The sequence below is a fragment of the Oncorhynchus tshawytscha genome, linkage group LG07, assembly GCF_018296145.1.
Source record: "Oncorhynchus tshawytscha isolate Ot180627B linkage group LG07, Otsh_v2.0, whole genome shotgun sequence".
In the NCBI taxonomy this organism is placed as follows: domain Eukaryota; kingdom Metazoa; phylum Chordata; class Actinopteri; order Salmoniformes; family Salmonidae; genus Oncorhynchus; species Oncorhynchus tshawytscha.
This window is the reverse complement of record NC_056435.1, coordinates 45838013-45858192: the sequence shown is the minus strand read 5'-3', so window position 1 is coordinate 45858192 and position 20180 is coordinate 45838013. Positions and strand designations below refer to the sequence as shown.

Here is a 20180-nt window from a genome sequence, read left to right as displayed (position 1 = left end):
CCAATAGGAAAGTGTAATTATTGCCAGGAAACAGAGTGGAGCATGTATTGATAGTGTGGGCAGTATGCATAGATCTAATATGAAGGGGATACATTACATTCGTTTAAAGGGTATAATGAGTTGAACGTCATTAGATACAGTCTCAAATAGTTTGTTATATTTTAAGAAAAACGGTGCAGGCAGGTAGGATTTAGTTTCTCCCCGTCTCTGGCCCAACCTCCAATACAGTAGGCAGCGGTAATGCACCATAAAGTTGGATGTCGATAAATCCCACCAAAGAAGTAGTTCACTCTTCAGGGAACTATCGCTACCTGCTGGTAGCTAGCGCTAACACAGCTTCCTCAAAACAGAGAAAATGGCCGGTCAAGAAGATCCTGTGCAGAGGGAGATTCACCAAGATTGGGCAAATCGAGAATACATTGAGGTTATCACGAGCAGTATCAAGAAAATAGCAGATTTTCTAAATTCCTTCGGTAAGTACTCAGTAGCTAGATGACTTGGCAACAGCAACAAAAAGGCTGTCAATGTGAAGGCCTAACCTACTTCCAGCCCTGCTGGTCTTCTTGGCTAACGTAGTACGTTAGTTGGTTTCCATCCAAGACAGCAATAATATACCTGCAGTACAACTCTCTTACTAATATGTATAACACGGGTTAAGAATTATACTTGCAATGTTATGGCTACGTTTACTTTATCGCGCAATCGATGGAACAGGTTCACTGCGCTTCCTATCTAATTGCGATGAGATTGGACTGAACTCGATACACGAATGTTTATTTTGTAAATACATGTAGTATAAACTTAACATAAGATGAAGTGAGCCAACACTGATTTTGTATCTGTGTGTTCTAAAATGGATAGCTAGCACCAGTTTGCAACGAGTGTGAACTTGGATTATTAAGGAGGGGTGTATCTGTGCGATGCCGACGATGAGTATATGACGTGTCTCGTCTACGCCCAGGAAGCTCTGGGAGCGTTGAAGTCTAAATACTTTCCTTACTCACCAAATGAGCATCACTTAGCTACTATCTCCATTTACTCCCGTTAAGGCCGGTATGTACTTTCAAACTTAAATGTACATGCATCCGTGCAGGTCGGAAGACTACAACAGCCCTTGACATTGGCGGTGCATAATAGTTTGTACCGACAGATGTAATGTATTGAGTAAACCTATCATTATAGAACAGGGCTCTTCAACCCTGTTCCTGGAGATCTACCCTCCAGTAGGTTTTTACTCCATCCCCAGTTGTAACTAACCTGATGCATTTTATAAACCAGCTCATTATTAGAATCATGTGAGCTAGATTAGGGTTGGAATGAAAACCTGCAGGATGGTAGCCCTCCAGGAACAGATTGGGGAGCCCTGTTATAGAATATGCATATGATTGCAACGTCTGCCTATGCCCACACAGTTTAAACATTTTATATTTTTAATACCCTCAAACACCAAGTTAATTTCAAAATAGGCCATTGCTGTCAATTGTGAATGATAATTCTTTCAATTTTACCAGTGGCATGCAGATGCACTTTCAATCATTTGATTGATCTCAATTATTTTAATGGGAATAGCCTACGCATTTCGATCTTCTTGAATTACTGTTTTGTGAGCAAATTAGCACAGTTGGTGTTAACTATTAGCTTTTCTTGTATTTTGTTTCAATCAAATCATATATCCCGCTTAGTGGTGCCCTCTGTTGTGTTTTGGCGCATGAGAAAATGTGACTATTCAGCTTCATCTAACCATTAGGGCTCCTGAGTGCATCTCAGTGCAATTGGAGTCACTACAGTCCCTGGTTCGAATCCAGGCACAACCGCCCGTGATTGGGCGCACAATTGGCCCAGCGTCGTCCGGGGTAGTCCGTCAATTGTAAATAAGAATTTGTTCTTAATGGACTTGCCCACTTAAATAAAAATCATAAAATCTCACTAAACATTTTTTTTTTGAGTAACTATGCTGTTATATTCGGTTATGTTAAATATGAAATAATCGTTATGTGATCTTGCGAGACACTGCTTCAGCTTTGATCTAACACAATTGTGAGAAGTAACAATATTTTATTTGTAATAATAAGTGATGAGTAGGACTATTAGGCATAGGCAACATATCTTGAGTGTTATTTTAAACTATCGGAGCGCCCTTCGTGGTTCTGAAAGGACAGCGCTAGGATCGAGCAATGATGTTAGAGAAGTTGAACCAACTTGTGGTGCTGAAGCATAGCTGAATCATAGCTCTGCCATTCAGCCAGTTCATGATTATTTTGTTGTTGTTGCAGTATAGCCTAATAGGCTTACGACTTCGTTATGGAAGTTGGAGCTGGAGGGGTTGGCTGCTGCCTTATCGGCTCAGACTGGAATATGTTCCGGGATTCTTCCGATAGCATTGAGGAGTACACCACATCAGTCACTGGCTTTATCAATAAGTGCATCGAGGATGTCGTCCCCACAGTGACTGTATGTACATACCCCAACCAAATCGTACTACACCTGATGCTTGTCGGATGTGGAAGGGCTTGCAAACTATTACAGACTACAAAGGAAAGCACAGCCGAGAGCTTCCCAGTGACATGAGCCTACCAGACGAGCTAAACTACTTCTATGCTCGCTTCGAGGCAAGTAACATTGAAACATTCTTGAGAGCATCAACTGTTCTGGACGACTGTGTGATCACGCTCTCTGCATCCGTTGTAAGGCAATTTAAACCGTTCAACATTCACAAGGCCGCAGGGCGGACGGATTACGGATTACCAGGATGTGTACTGCGAGTATGTGCTGACCAACTGGCAAGTGTCTTCACCTAACATTTTCAACCTCTCCCTGTCCGAGTCTGTAATATCAACATGTTCCAAGCCGACCACCATAGTCCCTGTGCCCATGAACACTAAGGTAACCTGCCTAAATGACGACTGACCCGTAGCACTCACGTCTGTAGCCATGAAGTGCTTTGAAATGCTGGTCATGGCTCACATCAACAGCATTATCCCAGAAACCCTAGACCCACTCCAATTTGCATATACCGCCCCAACAGATCCACAGATGATGCAATCTCTATTGCACTCCACACTGCCCTTTCCCACCTGGACAAAAGGAACACCTATGTGAGAATGCTATTAATTTACTACAACTCAGCGTTCAACACCATCGTGCCCTAAAAGCTCATCACTAAGCTAAGGACCCTGGGACTAAACACCTCCCTCTGCAACTGGATCCTGGACTTCCTGATGGGTTGCCCCCAGGTGGTAATGTTAGGTAGCAACACATCCGCCACGCTGATCCTCAACACGGGGGCCTCTCAGGGGTGCGTGCTCAGCCCCTGTACTCCTGTACTCCCTGTTCACTCTTGACTGCACTGCCAGGCACAACTCCAGCACCACCATTACATTCGCTGATGACACAACAATGGTAGGCCTGATCACAGACAACGATGAGACAGCCTATAGGGAGGAGGTCAGAGACCTGACCATGTGGTGTAAGGAAAACAACCTCTCCTTCAACGGGATCAAGTGGGTAGTATATGGGGCTTTGGTGACAAAACGGATGGCACTGTGATCGACTACATCCAATTTGCTGAGTAGTGTTGGAGGCTATTTTGTGAATGACATCGCCAAAGTCAATGATCGATAGGATAGTCAGTTTTACGGGGGTATATTTGGCAGCATGAGTGAAGGATGCTTTGTTGCGAAATAGGAAACCGATTCTAGATTTAATTTTGGATTGGAGATGCTTAATGTGAGTCTGGAAGGAGAGTTTACATTCTAACCAGACACCTAGGTATTTGTAGTTGTCCACATGTTCTAAGTCAGAACCGTCCAGAGTAGTGATGCTGGACGGGCGGGCAGGTGTGGGCAGCGATCGATTGAAGAGCATGCATTTAGTTTTACTTGCATTTATACCAGGCGGTGTCAGAGGAAGGCCCTAAAAATTGTCAAAGTCTCCAGCCACCCTAGTCATAGGCTGTTCTCTCTGTTACCGCATGGCAAGTGGTACCAGAGCGCCAAGTCTAAGTCCAAGAGGCTTCTAAACAGCTTCTACCCCCAAGCCATAAGACTCCTGAACAGCTAATCAATTGGCTACCCAGACTATTTGCATTGCCCCCCCTCCCCTCTTCTACAATGCTGCTACTCTCTGTTATTATCTATGCATAGTCACTTTAATAACTCTACCTTCATGTACAAATGACCTCAATTACCTCGACACCGGTGCCCCCGCACATTGACGCGCTGTACCGGTACCCCCTGTTTATAGGTCCGCTATTGTTATTTACCGCTTTAATTGTGTTATTCTTCTTACTTTTTGCTTTTTATTAGGTATTTTCTTAACGGAATTGTTGGTTACGGGCTTTGACTACGTGGCATAGTTATTTGTAGGCTGTAGCCTAATGTAAATACACGTAGCATTGCACTGTTTGAGGAGAGCGCTTTAATTGCGAGTAGGCATTTCATTGTATTGTGCAGTTTACACTTCTGTATCATAAATAAACTTTGATTTGATTAGCTTGAACACGTTTACAATAGCCTCAATGTACTTTTTTTTAGCCTCTAGCTAGCCTCTATGTACTTTGGTACCTACCTGTCCCATGCATACTGTCAATTGAGACAAATTGATTGCATTATTGAACTACAGTGCAATAGTTAGCCTACAGTTGGGAGATTATGAACATGTGCATTGTCTTTTGGGAGATTATGAACATGTGCATTATCTTCATAACCTATGATATTGATGCAATTTTATTCAAAGTCAATTAACCATATTTTCTTATGAGTAACATTGATGTGATCAGAAATGAAAATATGTGGAACATATATTTCCTTTGCTTTAGATATGTCCTGCCGGTCTCGTTTGGCCACCCTGAACGAAAAGCTGACAGCGTTAGAGCGGAGAATTGAGTACATTGAAGCAAGGGTAAGTGTCAGAATTGTCACTCAAATTCTACGTTGTAAATACATTAAATGTTTCCAGTTTGTTTTGCCTGTACAGTACTGGATGTCATCATAATGTGTTCTCTAACCCTCCTTTTTCTGTTTAGGTCACAAAAGGAGAGACATTGACCTAAACCAAGATGGTATGCTGGACTGGGTGTTGCAGTTTGGCTGAGGGTTGAAAACTGCATTTGTGACCATTTCCATGTTTGTCCTTTTTTTTTTTTGAACTAGCTATGTATTTTTACAATTTTGTATTTGGTCTGTGGGACCACGACACATCACACTGTGTGTATTTGGCTGCTGGAGGGTGACTAATACCACAGCATCTCCCACAATGTTACAATAGATTGACTCTTTAATGCTATCTTAAACTTTGCACACTAGCTCTGCATCGCATTTATTTGATCACGGACTAACAATGTATTTGTGCAAATCAAAACTAGTTAAGGACATCCTAATAGGGGAACGTTTATTTTATAAGGTTAATTCAAAAGTGATTATGTGAAGGAGTGTACCCACCCCTATGGAGATTTGAAAGAATATGCATTGCAGAAATATCCTTCCACTTTGGCTGAGCCAGGATAATTTGAGCCACAGGAAGAGGGAGTGCCAAAATGAGTCGTCAGCTCTTTAACTGGGGTCATTCTACTTATGTCTTTCACTTGTTGTTATTGTGTTTTCCCTCATTGTTCAAACGAATTGTAATAAACTGTTTAAAAGTAAGGTGTCCATGTTTTTGACATAGTAGCTTGAGAGTGTTTGGCTCAAGGGTAGCATTCATAGATGTCTAGTTGAAGGTGTTACTGGAATATAGTATAGGCTGTGTAGGATCAAGACTTGTATTTTCTCATAGTTAGTCCATACACATAACATCTGCCAATACAGCCTGTGGTTGCTGCCCTCAGCCATACATTTGTGTTCTGCTCTCCTTGCCACAGGGACTGATTAACATCTATTTTGATCAAAATGATTTTGAGGGTCAGAAAGTGTCCCAGTCAATTCACCAAATATCATTGGAACACAGAAGGATAGCAATATTTGACACAACATTAGGTGCATGTTGCACTCTAAGATGCACATTTTGTGTTGATTGTCTCAAAAACATCAGGAAAATGGCAATACTGGCTAGTGATTTCTGGAGCTAGGTTTCCATCCAATTGGCGACAGTTTCATGTGAATATATATTCTAGAATCCACATAAAGAAAACATTTCTTGGGAATCACAACATGGCTAACGACTTTAGCTGTATGCCGGCCAAAAACTAAAGAAGGAAGCAGAGGGAAATATTATAAACTATTTTAATTGTTAGTGTTATAAAGCAGGCTATGGAAACCAGGCCGTTAGCAATACTTTTTAACTGGTAAGTCAGGGGTTCCCAAACTTTATTCGCCTGCGACCCCACTTTGATTTAAAAAAAAGTTGTGACCCCACCATGTAAAAATGTTCATGTAATCAAAGGCCCATGTTTACTTTTTTAATTGGGACTATGACAGTCTTACAAATCAGCCTGATAGTACTTTTGATAGTATTTCAATCTGAAGGAAACATGGTTTGAAGTGACTGAAATGCATAGGAGGTTGGTGGCAACTTAATTAGGGAGAACATGATTGTGCTAATCACTAGAGCGGAATTAGTGGAGTGGTATCAAATACATCAAGCACAAGCTCCATTCTGGCCATTATTGTGAGCAATTCTCCCCTCACCAGCCTCCTGTGTTAAAATGCATCAGAAAGGTATTCATCAGGCAATAATTTTAAATTATATTCTGTGTAGAAAAAAAAATCATTAGGTTTCCATCCAATTGGCGACAGATTTTCACCTGAAATATTCTGAAATCCATATATATTTTTAAAAATCTCCCCAGAGATTTCTATCAAATTGACTCGTTGAGGATACAAGGCTGAGCGTAATGATGTTGTGCACATGAAAAATAACCTTTGCTGTTACATTCCCAAGTACTGAATAAAAAATACAAGTTAAATCGGTTTTCAGCACATTTTCAACTCAATTTATAGTTTCGTTATAAAATGTTGCGTTGTATAGCGAATGTGCCCACTCTGGTATTGGCATGTGTGCTCGCAACCAGGTTGGCGCTCTAGGCTACAACTCAGCCAAGCATCATTACAATTACAAAGGGTCAAAAGTCTAGAGGCTTACTTAATTTTAACCCTCTTATTAAAAATTCCCAGAAGCTAAATCAATGGCTACAGAGGGACTTATCTTTAAAAGGTAGAGTCCTAATAACCAAGGCTGAAGGTATCTCTAGACTAACATATGGCGCTCTGTCTTTATATCTTGACAGTAAAATAAACAAGGAGATAGACCAGATGCTTTTCAACTTTCTATGGAGAAACTGTACCCATTACATTAGGAAAACTGTTGTAATGAACACTTATGAGCATGGTGGACTAAATTTTCTGGACTTTACTACTTTAAATAATACTTTTAAGATCAATTGGATAAAACAATTCCTAAGAAGACCCACTTCTATCTGGAATTTTATTCCTCATCATGTCTTCTCTACTTTTGGTGGCCTTAACTTCATGTTGTTTTGCAATTATAATATTGACAAAATTCCAGTGAAACTTTCTGCCTTTCATCGGCAGGTTCTCTTGTCATGGTCCTTAATTTATAAACACAATTTTTCTCCACACAGATATTATATACGGAATAATCGAGATATATTGTATAAAAATACTTCTTTGTTTTTAGAATATTGGTTCCGAAATAATATCCTATTGGTGAGCCAACTGGTAAATGCAGAGGGTCTTTTACTCAGTTATAAGGAATTCTTATCACTTTACAAGGTCCCTGTAACACCTAAAGATTTTGCAATTGTTTTAGATGCCATTCCCTCAGGTGTTGCTCTGTTATTTAGGAACGTGTCAAGACCTGACCCTCAGAACCTACCTTCTATTGACCCTGTTGACTCATCAGTAGGAAAGATTTGTTTCTCTTTTGGTCCATTCAACAACAGAGCGATACGAACCTTGTTTCAGCAGGATGTTGTACCTTATGTCATGCCTTATTGGAATGGATTTATTGATAATATCTGTTGGAAAAAAGTTTGGATGTTGCCACACACATACCTACTTGTTAATCAAATTAAGGAAGTTTCCTTTAAAATTATTCATAAATATTATCCTGCCAACCACTATATGAAGAAGTTTAAGGAAAACAACAACTCAAATTGCTCCTTTTGTAATGACCACCTAGAAACAGTGTTGCATCTTTTTTGGCATTGTATTCATGTAAGAAAACTGTGGCAAGACATCAGTACATTTATAATTGAACACATTTATGAAAATGTTACACTATTGTGGAGAGATGTAATGCTTGGAGTCTTTACATACGATAGAAATAAGCTGAAACATTTTTATGTAATTAATTTCATTATTCTTTTGGCCAAATTTCATATACACAAATGTAAATTTACAAACAAAAAAACACATTTTCTTACCCTACAAAAATACATTTAACTGTATTTTAAGACAGTTAAATACTCTACTAACAACCCCCTAGCTCGATTGTCCATTGTATATAATCTATATAATCTATATATACTTGTTCCCTCATGTACTTTCTGTATTGATTTGTTGTTAATAAAAATGTAAAATGTAAAAAAAAATTTAAAAAAAAAAGCTCAGCCAAGCATCAATCATCCTGTGACCAGAAATAAGCCCCTCGATATTTATTGGAAAGGAGCATCAAGCTAATGGCGTGAAATTTCACGACCCTGTGAATTTCATCTGTAGCCTAAAAAACAGCATGCTTTCCCGAGTCGTAGTGGGAGGTCCACATAATATCGCGTGGCTCCAAATTGACTTGGTTATTATATCAATATTTGCACATACAAGCTTTTTCACCGCATAATTAACTCTACAGATACAAAAAGATCCCACCTTGTCTAGCATGTTTTTGTAGACATTTGGGAAGTTTATTGACACATTTGCTGTTGCCATCCGGCCTGTCCTGACATTTTTTTTTATCCAACTTGGATAAACCTGAAAGGTTGGTTTCCATGCAAACACGACCTAACCAAGCCACACTGCTTCTTCACACAATGCCCGCTTAACCCGGAAGCCAGCCACACCAATGTGTCGGAGGAAACACTGTACACCTGTCCACCGTGTCAGCGTGCATGTGCACGGCCCGCCACAGGAGTCAATAGAGGACAAGGACATCCCTGCTAGACAAACCCTCCCCTAACCCGGACGTCGCTGGGCCAATTGTGAGCCTCCTCATGGGTCTCCCGGTCGCGGCCGGCTGCGACCGACCCTGGACTCGAACAAGGATCCCTAGTGGCACAGCTAGCAACTGCGATGCAATGCCTAAGACAACTTTGCCACTCGGGAGGCCGACTTTAAAACAGTTACAGAGTTTAATGGCTGTGATAGGAGAAAGCTGAGGATGGATCACCAACATTGTAGTTACTCCACAATACTAACCTACATGACAGAGTGAAAAGAAGGAAACCTATACAAAATAAAAAATATTCCAAAACATACATCCTGTTTACAATAAGGCACTAAAGTAAAACTGCAAAAAATGTGGTGAAGATATTAACTTTAGGTCCTGAATACAAAGTGTTATGTTTGGGGCAAATCCAACACAACGACACATCACTGAGTACCAGTCTTCATATTTTCAAGCTTGGTGGTGTCTGCACCATGTTGTGGGTATGCTTGTCATTGGCAAGAACTAGGGAGTTTTTCTTAGGATAAAATGAACGGAATAGAGCTAAGTACAAGCAAAATCTTAGAGGAAAACCGGGTTCAGTCTGCTTAGTGCTTTCCAATACACACTGGGAGACAAATTCACCTTTCAGCAGGACAATAACCTAAAACACAAGGCCAAATATACACTGGAGTTGCTTAACAAGATGACATTGAATGTTGCTGAGAGGCCTAGCTACAGTTTTGACTTAAATCGTCTTGAAAATCTATGGCAAGATTTGGAAATGTCTGTCTAGCAATGATCAACAACCATCTTCACAGAGCTTGAAGAATTGTAGAAAGAATCACGTGTAAATATTGCACAACCCAGGTGTCCAATATTTAGAGACTTACTCAGAAAGAATCACAGCTGTACTCGCTGCCAAAGATGATTCTAACATGTATTGACCGAGGGGTGTGAATACTTATGTAAATGCGATATTTCTGTATTTCATTTTCATTATAAGAGCAAACACTTCTGAAAACATGTGTGTAGATGGGTGAGAGAGAAAAAATATATGGAATCCATTTTGAATTCAGGCTGTGTCACAAAATGTGGAATAAATCAAGTGCTGTGAATGCTTTCTGAAGGCACTGTATCCATTTCATGTCTCAGATAGCCCGTGAAAGCCTGCATGGATAGACCTATTATAATAATTCTCACATGTGGCAAAATATCGCCATGGTCCGTGCCATGGTGAAACTTTCACTCCTGTAGATCTGAAATAATTGAATGGTGAAACTTGCCAGCCAACCAGAAAAGCAAGGCGAAGCAGTTCAGGCATTCTTGAAAGTCAAGACAATCCTTGTCCTGAAAGAAACAATTGTTATAGTTGAAAATGACTTTGCAAGCATAGTAGGCATTTAGAATTAAATGTGGAGTGGCGCTTTATGGTTACGCGATGACATCACGTACCTTCAAAATGATTTGGCAATTATAATTTCTTTAAAAAAATACAGGTTACATCATAATTTGTCGCAATAAAGAAAGTTTAACAAAAGTCAAATCCACCCCTGCCATTTTCATTACACATGTGAAAAAATATATATTAATTGCTACATTGGTTTTGTCGAATATAACTGGGTCAATGGAAACCTGCCTATGTCGCAGGTTTAGAACTACTGAATTTATTTAAGCACCATAGAACAAAGCGGGATGAAAACCAAATGCTGTTGTGCTCAAAATACACCGCTCAAAAAAATTAAGGGAACACTTAAACAACACAATGTAACTCCAAGTCAATCACACTTCTGTGCTTTCACTCTAGTGGTATGAGACGGAGTCTACAACCCACACAAGTGGCTCACGTAGTGCAGCTCATCCAGGATGGCACATCAATGCGAGCTGTGGCAGGAAGGTTTGCTGTGTCTGTCAGCATAGTGTCCAGAGCATGGAGGCGCTACCAGGAGACAGGCCAGTACACCAGGAGACGTGGAGGAGGCCGTAGGAGGGCAACAACCCAGCAGCAGGACCGCTACCTCCGCCTTTGTGCAAGGAGGAGCAGGAGGACCACTGCCAGAGCCCTGCAAAATGACCTCCAGCAGGCCACAAATGTGCATGTGTCTGCTCAAACGGTCAGAAACAGACTCCATGAGGGTGGTATGAGGGCCCGATGTCCACAGGTGGGGGTTGTGCTTACAGCCCAACACTGTGCAGGACGTTTGGCATTTGCCAGAGAACACCAAGATTGGCAAATTCGCCACTGGCGCCCTGTGCTCTTCACAGATGAAAACAGGTTCACACTGAGCACATGTGACAGACGTGACAGAGTCTGGAGATGCCGTGGAGAACGTTCTGCTGTCTGCAACATCTTCCAGCATGACCGGTTTGGTGGTGGGTCAGTCATGGTGTGGGGTGGCATTTCTTTGGGGGGCCGCACAGCCCTCCATGTGCTCGCCAGAGGTAGCCTGACTGCCATTAGGTACCGAGATGAGATCCTCAGACCCCTTGTGAGACCATATGCTGGTGCGGTTGGCCCTGGGTTACTCCTAATGCAAGACAATGCTAGACCTCATGTGGCTGGAGTGTGTCAGCAGTTCCTGCAAGAGGAAGGCATTGATGCTATGGACTGGCCTGCCCATTCCCCAGACCTGAATCCAATTGAGCATATCTGGGACATCATGTCTCGCTCCATCCACCAACGCCACGTTGCACCACAGACTGTCCAGGAGTTGGCGGATGCTTGAGTCCAGGTCTGGGAGGAGATCCCTCAGGAGACCATCCACCACCTCATCAGAAGCATGCCCAGGCGTTGTAGGGAGGTCATACAGGCATGTGGAGGCCACACACACTACTGAGCCTCATTTTGATTGTTTTAAGGACATTACATTAAAGTTGGATCAGCCTGTAGTGTGGTTTTCCACTTTAATTTTGAGTGTGACTCCAAATCCAGACCTCCATGGGTTGATAAATTTGATTTCGATTGATCATTTTTGTGTGATTTTGTTGTCAGCACATTCAACTATGTAAAGAAAAAAGTATTTAATACGAATATTTCATTCATTCAGATCTTGGATGTGTTATTTTAGTGTTCCCTTTATTTTTTTGAGCAGTGTATATCATCATAAACAAAAAGGCACAGGGTGAACCCAAAGTGCAAAATATAAAGTACTCAGGAAATAGCAGGAGAGATTCCGCTCAGGAAAACAAGTGACATTTACAATGACCGACAATGACAAATGGCAGAGGGAGTATATATACAGTGATTGACTGGGGATTGGAACCAGGTGTGTGTAATGATGACGAGACAAGTCCAGGGTTGATGAGTGAAGGGCGTTTGCCAGCAGTAGGTTCAGCAGCAGCTAGAAGTTTGGCGATGCCGAACGCTTGAGCTGGACAGGAGGGGGAGCCAAAGCAAAGGCTGGTGTGACAGCAATAATGGTAATAATGGCAGTAATGGTACCAATAATGGTACCAAATCACCTGTCTGGATTCTTAAATTCAACATGTTTTGTCCAATATCTCAAGATAGGATGGTCATATTGTTATGACGTTTTCAGGGCTGATGTAGAACACATAGATGATTCAAATAAAATAAAAAATATTAAATTAAAATGCTACATTATGCAAATCAAAATTAAGCACTTCATATGCAAATTAGGCAGTACAAGGAAGCCCAATAATTTAGGATAGAGTGGTCATATTAACACATTTTCATGCTTTATGCAAAACTGAGAGTTTTAAACAATGAAAGAAATTAGAATACAACTTTTTATACAACTTTATGCAAATGATATACTTAAAACACCGCCGCCAACACACACAGCCTAACACAGACACACTTCTCAGCATCCCCACACATTCACACAGCACCCCCACCACATCACACATAGCTTAACACTGACCCACACTTCTCGCTAAGTCGGAACTGTAACACAGAAGGCTACTAGTCTAATAACATTGCTTACTTATAAGGTAAACCTACATCTGAGTTGGGTTATATTGTAATGTTGTTTTTGGTGTTGATGAGTTACTCTGGTGATGGGAGGATAAACTGCAGCAAATCATTTTCGCCTAGGCACAGAAGAGACATATGGAGCACATTTTCAATTCAGTTGTATTTGGCTATGTTTTTATTGATTGTAGGGTTGTAGCCACTGTATTCTGGTAGTTTTTACTTGAAAGAATAAAACAATCACTCAAGAAACTCGCTGGCAAAATACAGCTAATGCTGCGCAGCTCTGCTTCTCGCCCGGTTCGTTGCCTCTGCAAACTGCTTCAGACAGTAGCTGTGTTCAAATGCCCATACTAACATACTGTATATTACATGAGTATATACTACTTACTATTAGTTCATTTTCGTATCCTGTAAATTAACGGTATACTTTCAGTTGAGCGTACTAACGATTTGCCTGTCTACCGGAAATTGATGCTGTTGCTATGCAATCTCTTGCTAGCATAACAAATTATTAGCTAGACATCTTACGAAAATCTTACTAAATTCAGAGCGCACACTGGATGCTCTGGCTGAGGAGTAGGGTTGATCCCTTAGCTATGTGATAACTACTTCTGAGGGTTTAGAGCTTGAGGTAGTCACCTCATACAAGTACTTGGGAGTATGGCTAGACAGTATACTGTTCTCTCAGCACATATCAAAGCTGCAGGCTAAGGTTAAATCTAGACTTGGTTTCCTTTATCGTAATCGCTCCTCTTTCCCCGCAGCTGCCAAACTAACCCTGATTCAGGTGACCATCTGTGGCGGAAGAATCAGAATTAGTTGTGTAACATAGATAATTAATATGTCTTATGTCCAAACTGAACGATAATTTATAGCGAATGCTATCTGGCTATGGGATACTCCTTTCTCATTTAAAAAGTCTCACCTGTGACCTGTTCAAAACATCTGGTTTGTTATGTTGACTAGGGGGTGGATCTTGGCTATAAAAGACTGATTAACTGCCTTGTTCAGGGGCAGAACGACAGATGTTTACCTTATCAGCTCAGGGATTCAATCTTGCAACCTTTCAGTTAATAGTCCAACGCTCTAACCACTAGGCTACCTGCTGCCTCTGTGACTTATGTTCCATCCCTTCAGTACAGTTGGTAACCATTGCTATAAATGCTAAAAATCCAATCTTACTGAAACATATATCACTTGTTGACCTATCTCTCTGTACTGGTACAGATCTACAACACACCACTCCTCTCAGGAATGCTACACATTCCTTTGTCTCATGCCCTTCTGCACACTTCTCACACCTAGGAACCTCCGTCCTACACACTACTGCAACATGCCCATAAGCTTGACACCTGTAACAACATAATGGATTCGGTACAAAATCTCGTACAGGATAACTTATATAGCCTAACATCACTTTGTCGGGCAAAGACTCAACATCAAAACTCAAAAGAACAGACAATGACTCTTCTGTTTCACCACCTTTGCCACCCTGTCTGCGTAGCACCAAACAATGAGCATCACAAACAGCAGGAATCTTCCCCTTCAGTTGGTAAACTTGAACATTTACTGCTACCCCAGTAATCACTCCTTTCAATGGCGCCCTTTTCTTGAGAGTGAAACAATTCCCATTTCTTGCCCACATTCGTTTAACGCAGAGCGCCTTCTCCCTCTGACCAGCAGAAACACAAACAATTAACATAAGACCACTTCTGGTTACCCTCACCGATTCCACAGTACCCAACTCTGTTTTCACACACCCTTAAACCACAAATGGATCAGCCAAAAGGCAAGGGTACATTTTTTCCAAAAACTTCACTCCTACTGTCACAGACTCATCTTTATCCTGACACTCGGGCAAGCCTCGGCCTTCGAGGACTTCACCAGACCTACCACCTCCTAACATGCTACATTACGGAGACGTAATTTATAGGTCGCCAGGTAAGGGTGGTCTCAAGCGACTAGATGTTCTTTACCATTCGGCCAGATTAGCCACCAATGCTCCTTATAGGACACATCACTGCACTCTACACTCCTCTGTAAACTGGTAATCTCTGTATACCTGTCGCAAGACCCACTGGTTGATGCTTATTTAGAGAACTCTCTTAGGCCTCACTTCCCTCTATCTGACATACCTACTGCAGCCCTCATCCTCCACATACAACACCCATTCTGCCAGTCACATTCTGTTAAAGGTCCCCAAAGCACACACATCCCTGGGTAGCTCCTCTTTTCAATTTGCTGCAGCTAGTGACTGGAACGAGCTGCAAAAAACTCTCAAACTGGACAGTTTTATCTCAATCTCTTCGTTCAAAGACTCAATCATGGACATTCTTACTGACATTTGTGGCTGCTTCGCGTGATGTATTGTTGTCTCTACCTTCCCTTTGTGCTGTTGTCTGTGCCCAATAACATTTGTACCATGTTTTGTGCTGCTACCATGTTGTGCTGCTGCCATGCTGTGTTGCTACCATGTTGTTGTCATGTTGTGTTGCTACCATGCTGTTTTGTCATTAGGGTTGGGTTGGTTACTTTCTAAATGTAATCTATTACAGTTACTAGTTATCGCTCCAAAATTGTCATCAGTAACACAACTTTTGGATTTACCAAACTCAGTAACATAATCTGATTCCTTTCAGTTACTTTTTCGATTACTTTCCACTTAAGAGGCATTAGAAGAAAACAAAAATGTATGTTACCAATTGAACATCTATTGCAGGATAAACCAATGTTAAAGTTTACATAGCTGGCCAAATATGGATGTTCTACTACATATAATAACATGATTACATTATATCTTTACATTAATATATATAATTTATAAATCCAAAAATGGATGTAGCAACTACAGATGGCCCCTTTAAGAGTATCAAAAGCCCCACTTTTATTCCTTACTATGCAGATGTTGGGACAAATTTCTTTTGAGAACCAGTTACGGTAAAATAATCATTTGTTTCTATGTCATATAGACGTATTATTCCATATAAAACAAATACTGTATGAAGTGAAAAGTTGTGCTTTTCAGCAAAGCCCACAACTTTAAAGCCTGTTTGTGAAAAGCCACCAATTTCACAGGAAGTTTAATCACAATATATGGACATTGTAGTAAGAAATGAAGCCCTCCAAACTTATGAATAACCAAATGAGGTATAATATTCCAGAAACTATGAGGATTTCTCAAGTACCTTTTAACCCAGTTTATCTTACGTGGCTTGTTTTTCCATATGAAGTTGTACAATGGCCTATCTAAGGTACAGCAAGTGGATTTGGAATGTCAATAGATTAAAAAAGATAGGATGCACAAGATAGCCCCTCAGCTTTGGATAAAAGCACCCTCCCTTGAAGACATGTATCCCTCCCTAACCACGAGGATACTTCTTTTGATAGATTCAGTTACAGGATTCAAATTAAGATCATTCACAGCCTTAAGATTTTTGGTGATCTTTACACCGAGGTAGGTTACAGTATCTTTTTCAGAGATGTTACCATCTGCTGGATTGACAGCTCCTTTCAGAACAAACATCTCACATTTGGAAGGATTTAATACTAAACCTGAGATTTTGGAGAACTGCTTCACAATATCCAATGCTAATCTACCTTGTGACACATTTGTCAAGGTGTCACCCGCCAGTTGGGATATCTTGCTCTCGCTGGCCTGGAATGTAATGCCTTCAAATTTCAGCAGTTCCCAATATTTCCCATATTCTGCATTAGAGGTTTACATGCATTAGAGGTTTACATTCCAGTAAACAGAAATTCGATTTGTTCTTTTTTTTCTATTTTGACATTTAATTGTATTTATTTATAATATATATATATATATATATTTTTTTTTTTTACACCTTTTTACCCCCATTTCTGTGGTATCCAATTGGTAGTTACAGTCTTGTCTCATCGCTACAACTCCCAGTTGAGAGCCGTACGAAACACAACCCAACCAAGCCACACTGCTTCTTGACACAATGCCCACTTAACCCGCAAGCCAGCAGCACCAATGTGTCGGAGGAAACACCTTACACCTGGCGAACGTGTCAGCGTGCACTGCGCACGGCCAGCCACAGATGTCGCTAGTGTGTGAAGGGACAAGGACATCCCTGCCGGCAAACCCTCCCTAACCCGGACGACCCTGGCCCAATTGTGCGCCGCCCCACGTGTCTCCCAGTCACGGCCGGCTGCAACAGAGCCTGGACTCAAACCCAGAATCTCTAGTGGCACAGTGATGCAGTGCCTCCCGTCTGTCCTGAGCTGCCGGAGTCTCCCATCTGTCCTGAGCTGCCGGAGTCTCCCGTCTGTCCTGAGCTGCCGGAGTCTCCCGTCTGTCCTGAGCTGCCGGAGTCTCCCGTCTGTCCTGAGCTGCCGGAGCCTCTCGTCTGTCCTGAGCTGCCGGAGTCTCCCGTCTGTCCTGAGCTGCCGGAGCCTCCCGTCTGTCCTGAGCTGCCGGAGCCGCCCGTCTGTGCATGAAAACGAGTCGTCTCTCCTTGAATGACAACAATAACTTTATTGAAGAACCCTACTGTTGACAAATCACTGACGAAGGGGCGTAGAATGCGGCTTGGAACTTCAACTTGCCTCCAGAACATTTTTTGTGTGCCCGAACAGCCGAAAAATTCCTAACCGAAGTCCAAAAACGTCACAAAATGTCATCATAATATATTTACAAACTCTTCTGAGCTGTTCATCTGGGAAGCATGCGGACGCCTTTAGATGACAATGAAGCGTTTTAGGATGCAAACAAATATATTTGCAGTTTGGATTAGGAGTGTTTTTAGCTCCTTGGAGGCCATCTTGTTGTGAGATTTCTTGTCACTGTGTCTCTAGCCCTATTGGAAAGCCCGGCCCTCGATTCTCCAGTGGCTTGTGTACTGTAGCATGGTTCTCACTTAATAGTAAAATGTTTGTGTGTGTATTGCAGAGTAGCCTGGTGGCATTTTACAGTGGGGACAGTGACCCAGAGGAGGCAGCAGACCCAGATCAGGGAGTTGGAGGTGATGAGCGGTCAGACAGGCTGACAGACTGGAGGAAGTTGGCCTATCTGCTCTGTCTCAGGCAGTTCCCTAGCGAAGACGCCCTGCTGCGGCACCAACAGCTTCAGACCTGCAGGATGGCAAGCAGCAGGATGACACTTTAATCTCTATGAGTCTGGGTGGAAATATTTTGGGTTATTTTTAGCCCTGCCATCTGCTCAGGGTGTGCAATTGTCCTTTAGCATAAACAAGGTGAGAACATACATTCTGTTGCACTTTCATGCCAAGACTAGTCGTGCCTTTTAAATGTGTGAATTGCATAGTTCCCGGGGGGAATTAACCTTTTTATTCTGTTTATCGTTTTAGCAAAACTTGGAAATTCACAGACAATCCAAACTATTGGAAGCCGAGCTGGAGGAGTTGGAGAGAAAATATATAGAGGTAGGCTCTACTCTTTGAAGATTTCTACCATTCACAGGTTGACTTTTAGAAAGTTGAGATATTCAAAGACACCTCTGAGTTGTATCATGTTGATATTATTCTGTGATTCTCTGTATTGCTGAAATACAGAGACAGAGCAGTTGAAAGAAGGGATAAGAATGGTGTTCCTGAACCACCAGCGCCCAAGAATAAGAAATTCTATCAGCCTCCTGTTCCCCCCTATCTCAAAAGCAGGGGGTCTCATATTCCCCTAGCATATGTTATTGTCCAACTATAGCCTTGATCAATTCAAGTTAACAGAATTAACAAATTAATTACATTTGATTAACATAATTTGATTAATTCCCATCTCTTCTCAACCACCTGACAGACAGGAACTATGAGCAGACCACCAAAGACGGTCTGACTAATGACAACATTGGGAACAAGATGCTGCAAGCAATGAGCTGGCAAGAAGGTAAGGGCCAGGGCCGCAACCAGCCGTGCATCACTGTCAGACAAAACTAGAAACTATAGAGGCCTTTTCACCTGCAAAGATGGCTTGAAGTTTCATGTCTCTGGGCTGTTTCCTGGCAGATGGGGTTGGTGTGTGAAGGTGTGTTGAGTTTGTATATGTGTGGCCAATTAGCAGGTGTACCTGAGGGGTGCCTGATCCCAATCTGTCTATTTTAATAGGCATCTTCTTGCCCTCTCCCCACAGGCATCATTACGGACCAAGGGCACGCGCCTGGGCATCAAGGGAAGCAACTACGAACTCTACGCATCGGACACCTACAAGGACACCGTGCTCAAGGCCATCTTTGCACGCTTCATAGAGCTTGCGTGAACAGGGACTACAGCCGCCCCTTCCTTCCTCACCCCTACACCCTTACCCCATTATCCCCACCACTGTGAAAATTAGAAGAACAAGAGGAGCATGTACATTTGTTATTTAAATCTTTTGTTTGGTTTACTTTATTTGTTCTTCTTTTCTGTGGCCATGTACAACAGCTACAAATAATTAAGATATCAGGCATTCTATTAACCACAGGCCAAGCTAGTTCTTGTCCATTTTGTGTATTTTTTTTCCCTTCCATATATACTGAACAAAAATATAAATGCAAGCAACACGTATTGTTGGTCCCATATTTCATGAGCTGAAATAAATGATCCCAGAAATGTTCCACATGCATTTCTCTAAAATGTGATGCACAAATTTCTTTACATCCCTGTTAGTGAGCATTTCTCCTTTGCCAAGATAACCCATCCACCTGACAAGTGTGGCATATCAGGAAGCTGATTAAACAGCATGATCATTACACAGGTGCACCATTGTGAGGCCCATTTCTTAAAGGTCTCTGTAACCAACAGATGCATATCTGTATTTCCAGTCATGTGAAATCCATAGATTAGGGATATGAACTGTAACTCAGTAAAATCTTTGGAATTGTTGCATACTGTGCTTATATTTTTGTTCAGTATAAAATGCTGTCATTAGCATTCTGTACAGTTTGTATAGTTAATACATTTGTACAGAATCCAGATGTGGCTGTTCTGAGCTTCTCTCTAGTTGTTTATCTGAAACAAATCAGAATTAAACCTGACGTGTACTCGCGTGCTTCCATCTAGAACTGCACTTTTTGTTTTCTGGTCTTTAAATGTTAGAGCACGTTTTTCATTACAAGGATAGGGATCAATCCTATGCCTTTCACAGAATCATATCAGATGCATGAAGAGATGCTGCAAGTTACAGTATGCCAATG

At 41.6% G+C, this 20180-nt stretch overlaps 1 protein-coding gene and 1 long non-coding RNA gene across 2 annotated transcripts; both read left to right on the top strand.

Annotated features, from left to right (window-relative positions):
- The first annotated feature begins 301 nt into the window (after nucleotides 1–301).
- On the top strand, nucleotides 302–5642 carry LOC112254639 (probable protein BRICK1). The gene is made up of 3 exons (XM_024427365.1): nucleotides 302–473; nucleotides 4817–4899; nucleotides 5024–5642. Exons 1-3 carry the CDS (start codon nucleotides 356–358, stop codon nucleotides 5048–5050), a joined length of 228 nt encoding a protein of 75 aa, XP_024283133.1. The 5' UTR covers nucleotides 302–355; the 3' UTR covers nucleotides 5051–5642.
- An 11947-nt stretch (nucleotides 5643–17589) lies between these two features.
- On the top strand, nucleotides 17590–19552 carry LOC112255493. Its single transcript, XR_002954260.2, has 4 exons — nucleotides 17590–18249; nucleotides 18364–18438; nucleotides 18809–18895; nucleotides 19139–19552. It is a non-coding gene; the product is annotated as an uncharacterized LOC112255493 (long non-coding RNA).
- Nucleotides 19553–20180: the final 628 nt, after the last annotated feature.

What these genes read in the sequence shown, in the direction of transcription:
- LOC112254639 (XM_024427365.1), top strand. Translation starts at nt 356, where the DNA reads ATGGCCGGTCAAGAAGATCCTGTGCAGAGGGAGATTCACCAAGATTGG. An exon ending in AGATTTTCTAAATTCCTTCG is followed by an intron (nt 474 to 4,816) that starts GTAAGTACTCAG and finishes CCTTTGCTTTAG; the next exon opens with ATATGTCCTGCCGGTCTCGT. An exon ending in TTGAGTACATTGAAGCAAGG is followed by an intron (nt 4,900 to 5,023) that starts GTAAGTGTCAGA and finishes TTTTCTGTTTAG; the next exon opens with GTCACAAAAGGAGAGACATT.